Here is a 19,025-nt window from a genome sequence, read left to right on the forward strand (position 1 = left end):
TACTCACTCTATCCTACAAAAGAGAAATGATGAGGGAGAAACTGTCTAGCAAAACACCAACTGAAAGATGAATTACAATTATGCCTTAATTCAAAGCCTGAGTTTTTCCTGGTTTCTCTTTTAGGTTGATGGAAAGAAAAAAGTCAGAGCACAGTATAAGCTTTGGCCACTTACAGCTTAAAAAATCTCCCACGGGATACAGTTTCCAAACTATTCCCTAAAATTCAAGTTCAACCAGAACTTAAATAAAATAAACCAATTTTAATTAATACTAAAGTACTTTTAATAAATTAAATAATAAGTTAAATAAGGATGAGTTAAAGCCTGGTCACTAGCTGCTTCTAGAAAGAAGAGAGTGAGCCCATGGCTTACACTAAGGTGCCTTAATCCTGTGTGCGCCCATGAATGAACCAGAGGAGAGCGTCACCTGTGGGTATTACCCATCACTGGGATTTAACACATTGCTGATGCACTGAGTAACAAGAACCAGTCACCATCACAGAAACTCTACCTTTTCCTGAAGCAATCAAGTGACTGCTGTGGTCACAGTGAGCCCTTGCTGTAATCCCCGTGCAGGCAAGCTCTGTATCTGATGCCACGAGAGAAACCCACCACTCTCCACCCCTCTCCTCATTTTTAAGGTGTTCTTCCTTTCCTCATCTCCTTTCCTGGCCTATTACTCTTCCCTCACCTAATCTTTCTTTTTTTCATGCTCTCTCATCTTCTTGTACCTAAGAACCAACAACACTTCTCATATTGCAGCACTGCTGAAACGAATTTTCCAGATCAATGAAGTTTATTCCTTTAAAAGCTAAAATACGTTTTTAAATTACTTAACCATTCTGGCTAAGAGTTCTGAAAATGGGCCATTTGGTCTCTTTACTTCTTAACAGAGTGTACACCAAAGAACCTCAAACTTTCTTGACCATGCAGGTTCATCAATCTAAGCATCCCCTCAGGCACATCCCCTCAGAAGAGCTCAGGACGGAGCTCTCCCTGACACACACAGCCCCATAACACTTAATGTTACTGCTTCACTTCTACCTCATTTTGATAGTTTTAGATCTCCTCGTACTGTCAGAAAGAATTTTACTTTTCATCGTTCTCATTCTATCTCACTTCTTCTTTCCCCTCTCACTCCCTAATCTGTGGCAGCGTGGGTAACCAGACAGGCAAACTTACAGGAATAATGTGTCAGATAAGGTTTTACAGATATATGGTCATTGGGCATTGAGTAAGGGCCTAGGGCTCATCCTGTGAGTAAAGTTCATTGGATTTCTGACAGTGATTTCAAGAGTTCAGAGACCCTTTTTACTTAATTCTGGACTTGGGACCGTAGACGGGAGTTTGTTCTTTGGACGGATGGATATCACTGTCCTTTGTATTCAGGTAGAAACATACCTGAACAATTTCTGTTCATGGTTTTAGGCCCCACTCTACTTGTGCATAGGGAAGGCAATGGCACCCCACTCCAGTACTCTTGCCTGGAAAATCCCATGGATGGAGAAGCCTGGCAGGCTACAGTCCGTGGGGTCGCTAAGAGTCGGATACGACTGAGCGACTTCACTTTCACTTTTCACTTTCATGCACTGGAGAAGGAAATGGCAACCCACTCCAGTGTTCTTGCCTGGAGAATCCCAGGGATGGGGGAGCCTAGTGGGCTGCCGTCTCTGGGGTCGCACAGAGTTGGACATGACTAAAGCGACTTAGCAGCAGCAGCAGCTACTTGTGCAATCTACCACCATTACTCATTTAAACTTTGGATAAAAAGTAAGACAGAAAAGGCAAATTGCTGACTGTCATAAGCTACAGATCATCGTACAGCACAGCTTCCTGAGATGTGTCTGTGTCCTGCCCATTCCTTCCTTGGTCTCTAACTTAGCACACTCCTTACCCACAAGCTAAGTGTCTCACCATCCTCGCAAGGCCACCAGGTCACTCTCCCTTCTCAGACACCATTAATTGCATCATCTTTTCAGTTCTTAAGATGGAAGCCTGCTGTCATCACTGGCTCTTTCCTTAGTTGTCTTTTTTAAACCAGGCAATTTCAAGATTCTGGTGCATGCAGTTTATTCCATGTCCAAGGTACATTTTATCTGCTCCTCACGCAAGTCTGTTAAAATTCTAACTCATGGCTCTACTTTCCAAATATCTTCTTTCCAAACATCCCTCTCACCTCCCTCTACTCAAATCTATCCCAAATAACAGAGCTTTACTCTTTCATCACTGGGCTCTCAATCCCCACTTCCTGAACACCATCATTGGTTAACTCTCAAAATATTTCTTGTTTTCATATGAATGCTATAATTTCACCTTAAGTCCTTTTTATAGTACTTCTTACCACCCACCTCCTCCTGTTCAGTCTTTACATTAGAACTTTCCAGTTTTATATATTCCATTTAGTTTTGCCAATGGAATTAAAGAAACATCCTCTTCTCGTGTCTGTCTACTCCAGTGTCCCTTCCCTGATCACACCTTAGTATCTTCAACTATCTCTTGAGAAATTTTCTTTTCTAATTGCCTAGGAAGTCACTTTTCCCATTTAATTTACTCAACTATTTTCACTTTTCTGTATTTCCCCCAAACCTCCAGAGAAATAATTATCAGATTTTCTGCTGTGGTTATTACCCACATACCTTCACCCCTCCTCCATCCTCAGATTGTAATTGTCAAAAATAACAAGACTGCACTTCTGAACATTTATATGGTGCTATGTGTAGATTTAAACAAATCCCATTCCTCAAACTGTGTAAATGAACTCCCTTCTGCCTTCAACTCATTCAGCAAGACATCCCTCTGGAAATCTGGGCCTCCCTTAGGGACAGCGCTGGACTCCTGACTCCTGCAGGCCTCTGGAAGGAAAGGACCCGTTCCTCCCCAGGATGGAGACCTTGGGGTCAGGAGCTGGAGAGGGTTCACCTGCTCCATAGGTCCACCAACAGACCAACACTTTGCCAGCCTTGGATAAAAGCCTCTCATCCTTCTAGGCTCTGACTAAACTTCCTCTCCTGCTTTTATCTCTCAGGCCTGTGGCCAACTCACTCACCACACCTACTCTTCACGTGCTTGATCTCCCCATCTCTAATATTCTCTTTCACTCACTTCAACCACCGACATTCTGGACTCCACCTTGGACCCACACATCTCCTAGGACTATACCCCTTGCAACTTCTCAACCATCCTACTTCCTGGGTCTTCACCCCAGTAAGCCTGCTCCCTGATAAATATATATACACACCCATGGCCTTCCCAGGTGGCACAGTGGCAAAGAATCTGCCTACCAATGCAGGAAACGCAAGAGACTCAGGTTCGATCCCTGGGTCAGGAAGATTCCCTGGAGTAGGAAATGGCAACCCACTCCAGTATTCTTGCTTGGAAAATTCCTTGGACAGAGGAGCCTGGCTAGCTACAGTTCATGGGGTCACAAAGAGTCAGACATGACTGAGCGACTGAATACACACACACACACGTATATACATAAACATATATATATATATATATATATATATATATATATATATATATATATATGCGTCACTTTCCTGTACACCTGAAAACAATATTGTAAACCAACTATATTTCAATAATATTAAAAAAATATATTTCAGCCAAAAAAGGAATTAAGGGTCATGGAGGTTATGTGGCTTACTCAAGCTCTCACAGTCCCCAAAGAGTAAAACTGATTTCCCATTATAATAATGAGAATATATTTTCTTTCAGGCCATTTGAGATACCTATGCTGTGGCCAATTATTTGACATGCTATCTTGTGGGGAAGACGTTCTGATCAAAAAGAAAGACGAAGGGGGTACAACTCTAAAGGTAGAAGTTACCTCAGGATCAATTTTCTATATCTAATCATCCCATAAGCAAATATTTAGGTTGCAATGCTAGCTCAGAGAGAGAAATGAATTCAATCAAAGAGATGCACAGAAACTCCATGCCAGCCAAGCTGCTTTATGCCCTCTGTGCAGGTTTCCACAAACAACACTCAAACGAAAAGGAGTCACAGCATTGGAAGAGCAGCTGAGCCCAGCAATGGTGAATCAGGGTGGAGGAGAGAGCAGTCTGGCACTTTCTATGGGGGACTCCTTTCATGCACAATTAGTGCACACTGGAGGAGAAGACTGCTGTGGCCTGCTCACTTCTGAACAAAATAACAATAAAATTAAAAAACTGCTCCCCTCTCCATCCCGTGTCATCTACACATTTACAAAGTAATAAAGAACATAAATACCATCAAGCACAAATCCTAATGGATCTACAGATAATAATATTAAATAGAGACTCAAATCTTTAATTCTTTTCATGGAAAAAAAAAAACAACAAAACTTTCAACTTCTTGAGTAAAAAATATCCCATTACATCTGTATTTGTACATATCCCTAATAAAGCAAATACTGTTATCTGCTATAGTCCTGCCTTCCCCCAACAAAAATGTAAATAAATATTTAGCAAAACAATAATTTACCTTATAGAAGATCAGAAAAAGGTCATCTAGCTTCCCATGCAAATCACCTGAAAATGAAATGAAAAAAATAAGTATTCAGGAGGAAACAAGAAAATGCCCTTTGTACAAAAGAATTTAAAACCTGAAATACTGCTGATATATGCCAAGCATTCTCAGGACATTGGGTTGTTATCCTATGATGATATTAATTCAACAGACAGTTTGTTTCCATAGCACTCTGTGGAAACTTCATCCCTTTTCCTATTGGGGGAAGCATCCAATGTCACGATTTCCTATTCATTCCTGCCATTTATGCTGTGCTTAGCTCACTCCATGCCAAGTGCCAGACTAAGGGTTTACATGAACTATCTTGTTCAATCCTAAAACCACTAACCACTAGTCAAGTATGGATGTGAGAACTGGACTACAAAGAAAGCTGAGCACCAAAGAATTGATGCTTTTGAACTGTGGTGTTGGGGAAGACTCTTGAGAGTCCTGTGGACTGCAAGGAGATCAAGCCAGTCAATCCTAAAAGAAATCAGCCCTGAATATTCATTGGAAGGACTGATGTTGAAGCTGAAACTCCAATACTTTGGCCACCTGATGTGAAGAACCAACTCATTGGAAAAGACCCTGATGCTGGGAAAGACTGAAGGTGAGAGGAGAAGGGGATGACAGAGGATGAGATGGTTGGATGGCATCACTGACTCGATGGACATGAGTTTGAGTAAGTTCTGGGAGATGGTGAAGGACAGGGAAGCCTGGCCTGCTGCAGTCCATGGGGTCGCAAAGAGTTGGACACGACTGAGCGACTGAACTGAACTGATAACCACTCTATGAGATGGGTATTGTTTTCACCATATTCATTTTATAAATGAGGCTCAGAGTAGTTAAGTAGCTTACAAAGTTGCCCAGCTACCAAGTAGCAGAGCTGGAATTCAAACTCAACTTTATCTCACTTCAAAACTGTACTGTACTCTACTGCCTACACTAGGAGAATCTCTAGGAGAACAGCAATATTATTTATCATTAAACCCCTAAATGCCTCCTATAGTACCTGCTGCATAGTAGGCATTCAATAATTAAGTTCAATTGCTAAATGCACAGCTTTTTAAAGCCATGGTTTCAAGATTATGCAGTAGAACCTGAAACTTAAAAATTGTGAGTAGATATTTGACATTCTCTTAATGAGACTATTAGCAAGAATAAAAATGAAGGCATTGCTTTATAAAACTCAAGAAATCATGTAAATATATGAAGCCATTAATTTAAAAACAAGAGCAAATATGTGAATATTCAAAAGCCCTATTTGGATAACTATTTCTAGGTAAATATTTGTCTTTCATAAGCTTTGATGATAATTTTTTATTCCTTATATCCAACTTTATTACCAAATGTAATTTAATTTAGGAATACTTTTCCCCAGTTTGTTTAAAAATGCTACAAACAAAATTAACCAAACATATACAAGAGGTGAGTCTAATTATTATGGGAGTAACAAAATAAAAATACAACATCACCAGCACTTATGTATAAAATGGCTACAATATTAATATTAAGCAAGGAGATCAAACCAGTCAATCTTAAAGGAAATCAATCCTGAATATTCATTGGAAGGACTGATGCTGAAGCTGAATCCTTTGGCCACCTGATGCAAAGAGCTGACCCACTGGAAAAGACTCTGCTGCTGGGAGAGATTGAGAGTGGGAGGAGAAGGGGATGACAGAGAATGAGATGGTTGGATGGCATCACCGACTTAATGGACTTGAGTTCGACCAAGCTCCGGGAGTTGGTGATGGACAGGAAGTCCTGGTATGCTGCAATCCATGGGGTCACAGAGTTGGACATGACTAAGCAACTGAACTCAACTCATTTACATATTGTCTAGGGCTGCTTTTGAGCTACTAGGGCAGAGCCGAGTAGTTGGCCACAGAGACCATATGGTTTACAAAGCCAAAATGTTTATCATCCTGTTCCTTAGAGAAAAGCTTATCAAGCCCTCATCTAGAACAACATCCCTCGTGGTTAAAGTCACCCGCGTTAAAGATCTTGGCTAAAACGTACTCATATGGCCAAAAGTAGGCACTTCATATGGGCTACTGTAGAAGAAAGTTCTGGAGAGCTGTTTTTGACACCTTGATACTGTTTCTTGCTGGGTAACCTAGAAAAGGACCCACCACTTTGAGCTTCAGTCTTCTCATCAGCAAAGTGAGGATAATACAAACTTCTCCACCCACCTCAGGGGGACATGGGGAGACGATGGATGCCAAGGGGCTCCACAGACCATGAAGAGCTACAGGAATGTCCAGAGGGGTTGCTGCTGCTGTTCTTCATGTTCAGTACTATGTGCTGTTGCCACTGGATCCTACAGAGACCCTGGAACTTTTCCGTGATCAGCAAGGCAAGGATAGCACTGGTCACTGGGACATTTACCAGTCAGCAAAAGCCATTTCTGGAGCTTTCAGCAATATGGAAATCAAGAGATTCACTGGCTTCATTGTAACTTTAGGAGCTTTCAAAATTGTGTCAAATAGAAAAATGTAGTTTGGAAAACATGTGACTTTTAAATTGTTTCCAATTCCACATTAGAAGCTTCCAATAGCTCCTATTTAAGGAGAGCAGCCTTAAAATAGGACTGCAGAGATGAGTGGTTCTTAGTTCAGGGCAGATCTCAAGGATCCCAGTATCCCAGGTCTCTGGGAGATAGTGAGGGACAGGGAAGCCTGACGTGCTGCAGTCCATGGCGTCACAAAGAGTCGGACATGACTTAGCGACTGAACAAGAATAATATTGAGAGCGTATTAATACTACTGCATATTTAAATCTCATTGCTCTCACTCCAAATCTAAGGAAATAAAAATGGAAGAACTTTACCTATTAGTTAAATATATATTTTTAATTATTTTGTTTTCCTAATTCTCTTCAGGATGACTTGTCTTTCAAAGCTTTGGGTAGTCAGAAGTGTTGTAGCTAGCAAGCTAATAAATGAATTGGTTTCAACATATTAATAGTTGAGGTTATAAAGATATAACCAACTTCTAGTTGGACAGCAAAAGATAACACTCAATATATCATGTAAAAGCCACAGAAAGATATTTTCACTGCATATAAAAATATAAGTACATACACGGTTAACTTTTATAATATAGATGTAGACTAAAACACCTATATTTCATGCCCGTTAAGAACCATGCAGCATGTTTAGATGTGCATGTAAAAAACTCAATCTGGAAATTAAAATGATGGTAAAGACTCATCATAATTTCTCTCCCTTTCCTAATACTGTCTTAAACAGAGGGTGGTTTTCAAAATGTGGCCCCAATTTTAAATGATGGCCAAATTTTTCTAGGTTCAATGGGGCTATTAAAGACAATTTAATGAAAATTCCTATGCTATGGAAATGTATGAGCCTGGCTTTTCCTTCTACCAATGGTGCTATGTGGAAAAAGTCTGGAAATATTAATAAATGCCCAAGATGTATCTTTTAAAAAATGCAACTGTCCAATCAATCCATTCCCTAATCTCTGTCTTGTGATGGAAAATGAAACACCAGTCAGAGTGGTGCACAATGGGACTGGGATAGCAGATATGGGACTGACTCTAACCCGGGATGCAAAAGATCTGAAATTCTGACTCTGCCACTAACCAGCTGAGTGAGCTGGGGTGGAGAGAAGGGGAAAGTTATTACATAGAAATGTATGGAAGGCAATACCATTTCTGGGTCTCAATTTTATCCATAAGAACAAGGGACAGATCAGCTGACCTCTGTAAGAACCATTCAGTCCTTACATTTTGTGATTCTAGAATTTACATGCCCTCTAATTAATTCATGTCTTCTTCTAAATCCTTTTATGCAAAGACAAGTCTCCAATGGCAACTGGAGGTGTACTAGAAACATACAGGAGCAGATCACAGTCTCTGTTTGGCTTATTATATTACACTTTGAGAGCAAATCTTGCCCTGGCTCCACAGGCTTCATTGGTTCACCTGGCTTCCTGAGCCTCATAACTCCAAATTCTTTATCTGCGTGGAAAGTAAAAGCCAATGAGGTCTTGAATAAAAGGTCCCCACTGCTGAGATGCATCATCTGGTAGGCAGAGATGTGGTAGCCTGATCAGGTTGAAACTGAACCATTAAGGGCTCTTCAAAAGCCTGAGTCCAGGCATGACATGGAGTGTATACTGCTACCTCAAGTCTCTGTCACCACTATCAAATGCTAGAAATGGAAATGGTTGAATTAGATTGTCAAATCCATTCTACCTGCCAGAGTAAAAGAAACATGGGCTAAAAATTGATTTGGAAAATAACAATCACTGTGTTGTAACCTAAAGGCTTAATTAGAAGTTAAGAGAATTGCTGTTCCTTCCACAAACTCCATTCTCAGACAGTTGCAAGCATGCTGAGCACCAACTGTGATGAATTTCAATGTGTACTGCTTCCTGAAGCAATATCCTGCCAGGCTGGCCTATATGATAGCAAAATCTCAGCTCTTGTTATTTAGAAGAACAAGGAAAAGATTTCTGGGACATTCTCACTCTTCTAAAAGCTACAGAGACCAGATGAAAAATCTCAAACAGCAGCCAAGGGAAGAGAAGAGTTTAATCTCCACCCTGCCTTGGGCTTTTCCCTTCCCAGCAGAAGTGGCATGCAGAGGCCCATCTAGAAAAAGCAACATGGAACAAAGATAATGATAGCTAGATGGAGAGCAAAGAACGCTTATTCCACCCATGGGTAGTTTTCTGTACTAAAATGCTGCCTGCCTTTATAAAAAGCTAAGAGTTCTTTAATTTCTCACATAATTAATTCCTGCCAGCTGGTATGCAAAACAAAGACAAGATGGGGAACAGTATTATCATGATAGATAACTCTATATTAACACTTTTCCCTTAATACAGTCCAATTTACACAGTTTTCAAGTTAGGCCAATGATGTAGAACCAAGAGGCTCCTAAATATTAATCTGGCAACTCGGCCCTGAAACTTACCACAAATTGTTATCTCTTTGGATGGAGATGTGTTTGTATGAGTGAAATTCGGCATTTGCTGCAGGACTTTCTTGGTTTCAAACAGCACCTCTAAGACATAATAAGCATGAAGTATCTGTGAGGGTGAAGAGGAAATAGATATAGTGAACTAGGAAGAAAGGCATGAGTGCATAGAAAGCAATGTATTTATCCTGGCACAGTATCTGGCACATAATAAGCTCTCACTAGAGATTTGTACAGAGAGGGCAATGGCAACCCACTCCAGTACTCTTGCCAGGCAAATCCCATGGAAGGAAGAGCCTGGTGGGCTGCAGTCCATGGGGTTGCTAGGAGTCGGACACAACTGAGCAACTTCACTTTCACTTTTCACTTTCATGCATTGGAGAAGGAAATGGCAACCCACTCCAGTGCTCTTGCTTGGAGAATCCCAGGGACGGGGGAGCCTGGTGGGCTGCCGTCTCTGGGGTCGCACAGAGTCGGACACGACTGAAGCGACTTAGCAGCAGCAGGAGCAGCAGCAGAGATTTTTAAGTTGAATGAATGAAAAGTTCCTAGCATGTCTATAGTCTCATGTTCTTAATTGACATCACCCATTCACAAAACATTTCTGATGATTCTTGGTCCTTAGAACCCAAGAGAGGTAACAGGGAAAAAAGGAGCCTCCCCTGGCCTAAGAAATTAGCAGGCAAAAACATAAATAAAAAATAAAAGAAAAGGAGGGAAAAGAGAGAGAAGGAGAAAGAAAGAGAGGGAGAGAAAGATTGGACAAGAGGGGCTTCTTTGCATTTCTGTGCACCTTTGCATTTCTGTGCAGCTCGGGCTGGGAGCTAGGTGCGGGTGCTGGGTTAGGAGATCTCACAAGGCAGCCAGACAAGCCTCAAGGGACTCCTGAGCCAGGTGTCCCTGCTGTGGCTCAGTATTTGGTACACAGATGTGAGGGTACAGGCCAGCAAGCACATTTATATACAAGTCTAAGTGTAAAACATACTGCAAAGTCAAGTAAACAATTCCAACTATCTCCTGTAATGACTATTCATTCCTTGGTCTCCTCCAGTTACAGTGTTGATGACAGCATTGTTTTGGACAGATTTACTGGGTTTTCTCCTCCAGGCTTTTTGGTTTTTTGTTTTATCATTCTCTTTTTTAATTATAAAATATTCCAAATACATAACCCAAAAAATGATGTAGCTGATACAAACTTAGGTTTTTCCGGTGGTCATGTATGGATGTGAGAGTTGGACTGTGAAGAAAGCTGAGCACCGAAGAATTGATGCTTTTGAACTGTGGTGTTGGAGAAGACTCTTGAGAGTCCCTCGGACTGCAAGGAGATCCAACTAGTCCATTCTGAAGGAGATCAGTCCTGGGTGTTCATTGGAAGGACTGATGCTAAAGCTGAAACTCTAATACTTTGGCCACCTCGTGCAAAGAGTTGACTCACTGGAAAAGACTCTGATGCTGGGAGGGATTGGGGGCAGGGGGAGAAGGGGACGACAGAGGATGAGATGGCTGGATGGCATCACCGACTTGATGGATGGACATGAGTTTGAGTGAACTCCGGGAGTTGGTGATGGACAGGGAGACCTGACGTGCTGCGATTCATGGGGTCACAAAGAGTTGGACACGACTGAGTGACTGAACTGAACTGAATACGACTTTATGGTCAGAAATGTTTGTACCTGTATTGTCCAATGCAGTAGAAACTGGTCACATGGGGCTACTGACCACTTGAAATGGGGCTAGTCAAAACTAAGACATAATATAAGCCCAAAATACACACTGTATTTTAAAGATTTAGTATATAAAAAAGTAAAATATCTCATTAAAAACTTTTAATATGATTACATACTAAAATGATAACTTTACATGTTGGGATAAATGAAACACATTATTAAAATTAACTTCACTTTTTTCTTTTCGCTTTTATAATATTGACTACTGGTGGTTTAGTTGCTAAGTCGTGTCTGACTTGCAACACCATGGACTGTAGCCCGCCAGGCTCCTCTGTCCATGGGATTCTCCAGGCAAGAATACTGGAGTGGGTTGCCATTTCCTTCTCCAGGGGATCTTCCCGACCCAGGGATCGAACCTGGGTCTCCTACATTGCAGTCAGATTCTTTACCTATTGAGCTATGAGGGAAGCCTAATATTGACTACTGCTGCCGCTGCTAAGTCACTTCAGTCGTGTCCGACTCTGTGTGACCCCATAGACGGCAGCCCACCAGGCTCCCCCGTCCCTGGGATTCTCTAGGCAAGAACACTGGAGTGGGTTGCCATTTCCTTCTCCAATGCGTGAGTGAAAAGTGAAAGTGAAGTCGCTCAGTCGTGTCCAACCCTCAGCGACCCCATGGACTGCAGCCTTCCAGGCTTCTCCGTCCATGAGATTTTCCAGGCAGGAGTACTGGAGTGGGGTGCCATTGCCTTCTCCAAATATTGACTACTAGAAGATTTTAAATATGTATGTGGATCACATTATATTTCTATTGGACAGCACTGACTGGTTTAGATTATTGGAGACTAAGAGAGGTTGTTTTCTACATACTGTTCAGATAATGCTTTAGGTGAACTTCCTAGATGGCTCAGTGGTAAAGTATCCGCCTGCTAAGCAGGAGATGCGGGGTTTGATTCCTGGGTTGGCAAGATTCCTGGAGAAGGGTATGGCAACCCACTCCAGTATTCTTGCCTGGAGAATCCCATGGACAGAGGAGCCTGGCGGGCTACAGTCTATGGGGTCACAAAGAGCTGGACAAAACTTAGGGACTAAACAACAACAACAATGCTTTGGGTATCAGATTTAGGACAGATGGAACCCTTTGGAACAATCCTATCTCATGGTGTCCTGAAGTTTCCATTTCCAATTAAAATAATGAAATTATTTTCTAATCAAAAATATTTAAGTTTGGAGAATTTTCATGATTAAATAATTAAAAAACAACAACAGGAAGCATGATTTGAAGCAACGTGAGAATTAGGAAGAGAAGGGACCCTGGATGTTGATTAGTAGGGAGCAAGCCCTATTTCCTGTCTTCCCAAACCTAATGGATTGATAAGCATTCCCCCCACAATAGCATTTTAAATCTATTCAATGCATTTTAAATCTATTCAATTTGACAGGGTGAGTCAAATCTTGAATGTAACCTTTCCTTTAGCCACATTTTAAAGGAACAGGCAAAACACTTTGATAAAATGATTTACTGATATATGAACTGGCATTTATTTAATTTACTGATTCCTAAAACTGGCTTCAGTGTTACCTTAGCTTGCCACTACAGACTTTTTGGACCATTTGTAGCATTAATAAGAGTAATTGCTGCCTGAAAAGGCAGTTGTTGTTTTAAGTTAAATTAACAAATTCAATGAGGATATATTGCAACAACAGAAAATTCCTATTATAAAAATAGTTTTTCTGGGTCCTTTTTCAATTGTCTAAAATCACATTGGTTGTATTAGTCCCTACAGAGCCAGTGTACTTCTCTTTCAATTGCATTTTACTTGTGTTTACAATTGCAATATTAAATACTACTCAAAAGAGTTAACTCATGTTGGTTTATATGCTTATAAATATATTCAGATTAAGTGGCAACTCAAATAAAATATTCACAGTCTTTTTAAGGCACCGAGAGAGGAAAACAGTACTTTTAAAGGATTTTCTTTCTTAAAAAGTAACTAGGGAATTCCCTGGCTGCCCAGTGGTTAGGACTCCACGCTTTCATTGCTGAGGCTGTGAATTCACCCTCTCAAGCTGCGTAGCATGGCCCCCAAAAAAAGCAACTAGTTTTTTAAAAAAAAGAAAAGTTCTTTGTAAAGTTGAAATACAAATTTAAACAGGAAAAAGAAGCATAACAATGAAAAGCAATTCTCCTTCTTTGCCAGACATCAGTCCCCTTTCCCTATCCCAAGAAACAGCCACTGTTTGAAGTATCTTTCTAAAAAATATTCTGTGTACTTGCCAGCCTATAAAAATCAATATAACTACATATGAACATGTAAACATATATATAAGCACATAATTCCTTAAATAACATGTGGTATATTCACACAAAGGAATATTATTCAACCAAAAATAGGAATGAGGTACTGATACATGCTACAGTATGAATGAACCTTGAAAACAAAGCCAAGGAGAAGCCACCAAGCACAAAAGGCTACATATGAATCCATTTATATAAATGTCCAGATTAGGCAAATCTGTAGAGACAGAAAGTAAACTGGTAGTTGACAGGGGCTAGGGAGAAGGGAAAATGGGAAGTGACTGCTTAATGGATACCAGGCTTTGTTTTGAGGATGATAGAAGTGTTCCGAAATTAGAAAATGGTGATGGTTGTACAATACTGGGAATATACGAAAAACCAATGCATCATACACTTCATTTAAATTGGTTTTAAAAAATCAATTTTATGTTATGTGACTTTTATCTTAATTTTTTAAAACCTATATATATATATAATGCTTATTAATTTTGTTTAACAAAAGGGAACACACTGTACACTATGTTGAATCTTTTTGTCTTTCCTTAACAACACAATCTTTTCATTTTTATAAAATCAAAACTGTCTGTCTTTTCAGAACTCCTTGGATTTTTGTCTTATCTTTTATATCCTTGAGCATATTAAGCATACTTACTTTAAAGTCTGAGTCTGATAATGCCATTATCTAAAAACTCTATAGGTTTGTTTGCACTGCTTGTGGTTTGCCTGTTTTCTTTCGTGAATCTTGCATCTTCCTATGCCTGGTTAACACTTGTATTAAGTTCTGGATATTGTATATGAAAACTTGAAGCCTATTTTCTTACAGAAAGGATTTATATTTTCTTTCAGCAGGTGGCTAGGAGCATTAGCTGTCCAGGATGATCTCAATTTTAGGAATTAGATGATTGAAAATTTTGCTTCATACCCTACAGAGCCAGCACTTTTCACTCACTCTTACTCCTAGGATATGCCCTTAAGGTCAAAGTGATGGTTTCGGGGTGATGTCAGAAACTAATGGAGCAGGTAGTTCCAAGATCCCATCCCCCTGCAGAAACACTGAAAAATCAACCCGAAAAAACAGATCAAACAAACAAACCAGTCAGATTCAACTTCATCAGAACTTTGGGAAATAGTCAAAGCTCACAGCAACCACGGAAATGCTGAATCAAGAAAGAGGCAACTTAAATATGGCTCAGTGGATCACCTGGTGGCTCAGACGGTAAAGAATATGCCTGCAATGCAGGAGTCCCAGGTTCAATCCCTGGGTCAAGAAGATCCTCTGGAAAAGAGAATGGCTGCCTACCCACTCCAGTATTCTTGCCTGGAGAATTCCATGGACAGAGGTACAGTCCATGGGGTTGCAAAGAGACACAACTGAGCAACTAACATACTAAGTATAAAGTAAAGGCTATGATAGATTTGTAAACAGTCAGGCTAAGTGGTAAAGGAGTAGTATACAAACACAGAGCCAGTCTGCAGAGATTAGATTTTTCTTCCTTCCCTTCTTTCTTTTCCCCTTTTCTCCTTCCTTCCTCTGGCCTTTATCTCTCTCTCCTTCTTTCTTTCTTAATGGCTCTTGGTGTTCAAGGAAATCCTTATCAAAACACTAAGTGAACACAGGCTAAAAGAAAAGAAATTTCAGGGGATTTCCCTGGTGGTCCAATGGTTAAGACTCCACACTTCTACTTCAGGGGCACAGGTTCAATCACTGGACAGGGAACTAAGATCCCACATGCTGCATGGTATGGCCAAAAAAATAAAAATATTAATTAATAAAACTAAAAAAGAAAAGAAACTTCAGATACTCCTCACACAACTAATCCTGAGACATCTACAGAATACTCCACCCAACAACAGCAGACTGCACATCTTTACAAGGGCACATGGAACATTCTCCAGGACAGACCAGATGTTAGGCCACAAAATAAGCCTCAATACATTCTAAAAAACTGAAATCACACAAAGTATCTTCTCTGACCACAATGCAATGAAACTAGAAATCAGTAACAGAAGGAAAACTGGAAAATTCACAAATATGTGGAAATTAAACAACGTACTTTTGAACAACTGATGGGTCAAAGAAGTCACAAGGGAAATGAGAAAATACTTTGAGATCAACAAAAATGAAAACATAACATACCAAAACTTATGGGATACAGTGAAAACAATGCTTAGCAAGAAATGTATGGCTGTAAATGCCTACAAAAACAAAGAAAAATCTCAAATGAAAGCCTAACTTAATGCTTAAGGAGCTAGAAAAAGAAGAGCAAATTAAACTGAAAGCCAGCAGAAGAAGAACTAGAGTGCAGATAATTAAATAGAGAACCAAAAAATAAGAGACAATCAACAAAACCAAAAGTTGGTTCTTTGAAAAGAGCTACGAAGTTGGGAAAATTTTACCTAGACCGGCCAAGAAAAAAGAGAGAAAAGGCAAATAACTATAATCAGAAATGAAAATGGGGACATTACCACTGACCTAAAAGAAATAAAAAGAATTACAAGAGAATATTATGAACAATTGCATACTAACAAATTAGATAACTTAAAAAGATGAAAGTGACAAATTCCTGGAAACAGACAAATTATCAAGACTTACTCAAGAAGAAACACAAAATCTGAACACATCTAGAACAAGCAGAGATTGAATCAGTAATCATAAAGTGCAAGACCCAGGAGCTTCACTTGTGAACTCTACAAAACATTTAAAGAAGTAACACCAATTCTTCTCAAACTCTTCTAAAATACAGAAGAGTAGGAAGCAATTCCTGACTCATTCCATGAGGCCAGTATTATCTTGATATCAAAGCCAGATAAAGACATCACAGGAAAAGAAAATACAAACCAATATCCCTTACGAATAAAATGTAAAAATCCTCAACAAAACACCAGCAAACCAAATCCAACAGAATTTTTAAAGAATTATAAACGATGACCAAGTGGGATTTATTCCAGGAATATAAGGGTGGTTCAACATAAGAAAACTAATCAGTGTAATACACAGTGTTACTAGAAAAAAGGGGGAAAAAACACACAATGATCTCCACTGATGCAGAAAAAGCATTTGACAAATTCCAACACCTTTTCATGATAAAGCCACTGAGAAGACTAGGAATAGAAGGAAACTTCCTCAACTTGATAAGCATCATTTATCAAAAAAAACCCCCCAAAATACAGAATATTAGCCAGACATTAAAATAAAGGAGTACTGAAACATACTATGCCATGAATGAATCTTAAAAACATTATGCTAAGGGAAAGCAGCCACATACGAAAGGAAACATATTATATAATTCCTTTTGTATGAAACATTTGGAATAGAAAAATCCATAGAGACAGAAAGTAGAACAGTGATTGCCTGGAGTGGAGGAGGAGGGAATCGTAATGGGTGTGGCACTTCTTTGGGAGGCGAAGAAAATGTTCTGGGATTTGATATTAGTGATTGTTGCACAATCTTGTGAGTAGACTAAAAAGCACTGAATCATACACTTTAAAATGGTGAATTTTATAGTATGTGAATTACATCTCAGAAAAAGAACAAGGAAATACTGTGAGCCTATAGACAGAAAGGAGGTTTTTGTGTACCTTAAGAAGCTTCTATTTAATGGGTTAAACAAAGCAGAGGGTAGCACTCACTTAATGTGGAGTTTTTTCCCCAAGGGAATGCATTTCTGCTGCAGTGTTTTCGTCCTTTCAATAGATAGTTATTGAACACATGTTATGTACAAGGGTCAGGACAGTATCTGCTTCCACTTGCCTGTTGTTGCTTGAAGGCCTCAATAAGTAAATCAATGTCAGTAAAAGTGAGAGGAAATTGCAGCCGAGGACCACAGTAGGAGTCTGGGATTTCTATCAACTCCAAATAGTCTTGTCTATCCTTGTCCTGAATGCTGCTACCAAAAAGGCGAGTTACTAATCCTGGAAATGGAAAGACAGGAAAGGGGGGGAAGAATCAACATTCCCATACTTAAAATACAATTAATACCTTCTTGAATATCTAGCCCATGTAAAGCACTGTATTAAATGTTACAAATACCAAGATATCCCACATATAACCATGAGGAATGACTTGTTCTCAGATCAGTAGGTATATTCACATGAATCATCATTATTCCTTCCTGGGTGGACATTTTACCAAAGCAGTGAGTTCATTAGTGGGGAGGAGAGGGTGGTGCACAGAGAAAACTGATCAATCAAGGTATTTTGATGCTCTGAAGGGCTTTCCAAGTGGCTCAGTGGTAAAATATCTGTCTGCCAATGCAGAAGACTCAGGTTCTATCCCTGGTCTGGGTACATCCCCTGGAGAAGGAAATGGCAAGCAACCCACTCCAGTATTCTTGCCTACAAAATATCATGGACTGAGGCGTCTGCCAGGCTGAAGACCATGGGATTGCAGAGTTGGACACGAGTGAGTGACTGAGCACAGCACAGCTCTAGTTCTACCTTTTTGTGTGTGTGTGTGCACTCTAGTAACAGCCTACCAGGCTCCTCCATCCATGGAATTTTCTAGGCAAGAGTACTGGAGTGGGGTGCCATCGCCTTCTCCCTCTAATATCTTAGAGTTTTACAAATGGGGCTGAAGATGCATTGTATTTGATTCAAACATCTGTAACTCTTTAGGATCCACAGAAAATTAAATGGCAATTCAATTTTTTCCTGTTAAATGCTTCAAATTTTACTTAGCTGTAACTGGTTTCTCTCATCACATAAAAACCAGTTTTCTGACATGATTTTTCTTTCTTCTTGGTAACAAAGTAGATAAAGTCAGAAGACCAACCACAGGCAGAAATTCCCAAAGGGCCTCTCTCTGGCAGAGAAATTTCTGTGTAACAGATTACCTGCACTGCTCATTTCAGTAGGTGCTGAAACCCAGGATCTCTTTCTTGCTAGACTGCCTATGAAACAAGAAGAGAAATCTGGCCAATTCAGGTGGAGAAAGATGAAAAGGGATACGGCAGACTGATTGCACAAGTATCCCTCATTCTCTACTCCAACCTCTAGTCATGCCCTTTTTTAATATGATTTTGCAGCCACCCTCATTCAGAGCCTCTTTCTCCAGCCCTTGAAGCGGGGTTGGGTTTGTGACTTGAGTTGGATTGAAGAATGTAGTGGAAATGTTATGTATCAGTTCTAAGCCAAGGCCTCAGGGCGCCTTGTATGCTTCCACGAAAGCATGCCACTCCCACAAAGCCAGTCTAGTGAAAGCTCCAAGATCATGCAGAACAGAGCTGAGTCATCCTATCCAAGGACACCTAGATCAGCCACCAGCCAGCAGACCTGCAAACACTTTAGTGAACTCCAGCCAAGACCTGAAAAACTCTCAAATCAAGTATGCCAAGATCTGTAGAAGTGCTCAACTAATCTGTAGACTTGTGAGCAGAAAGAAATGTTTATTACAGGCTACTGAGTTATTGTGGTTGTTTAATACACAGTATTATTGTGGTAACAGATAAGTGACATGGAGGATGATAACATACTCTTCAATTCATTAACACTGAATTGCTACTAAGCTCATTAATCAGAAACTCTATTGGCTTGGAAGGTACGATGTCAGCAGATGTGGATAGAAAACACTGCTTTTCGAGACTCAGTTAGAATGAGAGATTACAATTAAAAACTAAACGAAATTT

The 19,025-nt window shown here is 40.0% G+C and overlaps 1 protein-coding gene across 3 annotated transcripts in view; it reads right to left on the reverse strand.

Annotated features, from left to right (window-relative positions):
- Positions 1 to 19,025, reverse strand: part of PPEF1 (protein phosphatase with EF-hand domain 1) — a 155,182-nt gene that overhangs the window by 52,386 nt on the left and 83,771 nt on the right. For all 3 annotated transcript variants that reach the window (XM_040266542.1, XM_040266543.1, XM_040266541.1), the window contains 3 exons: positions 17,153 to 17,313; positions 9,434 to 9,548; positions 4,471 to 4,517 (listed from right to left, as the gene is read on the reverse strand). In XM_040266542.1, coding sequence (XP_040122476.1) covers positions 4,471 to 4,517; positions 9,434 to 9,548; positions 17,153 to 17,313 — 323 coding nt within the window. The remainder of the gene's footprint in view (positions 1 to 4,470; positions 4,518 to 9,433; positions 9,549 to 17,152; positions 17,314 to 19,025) is intronic.

The sequence above is a fragment of the Oryx dammah genome, unplaced genomic scaffold (genome assembly GCF_014754425.2).
Source record: "Oryx dammah isolate SB20612 unplaced genomic scaffold, SCBI_Odam_1.1 HiC_scaffold_23, whole genome shotgun sequence".
Classification (NCBI taxonomy): Eukaryota; Metazoa; Chordata; class Mammalia; order Artiodactyla; family Bovidae; genus Oryx; species Oryx dammah.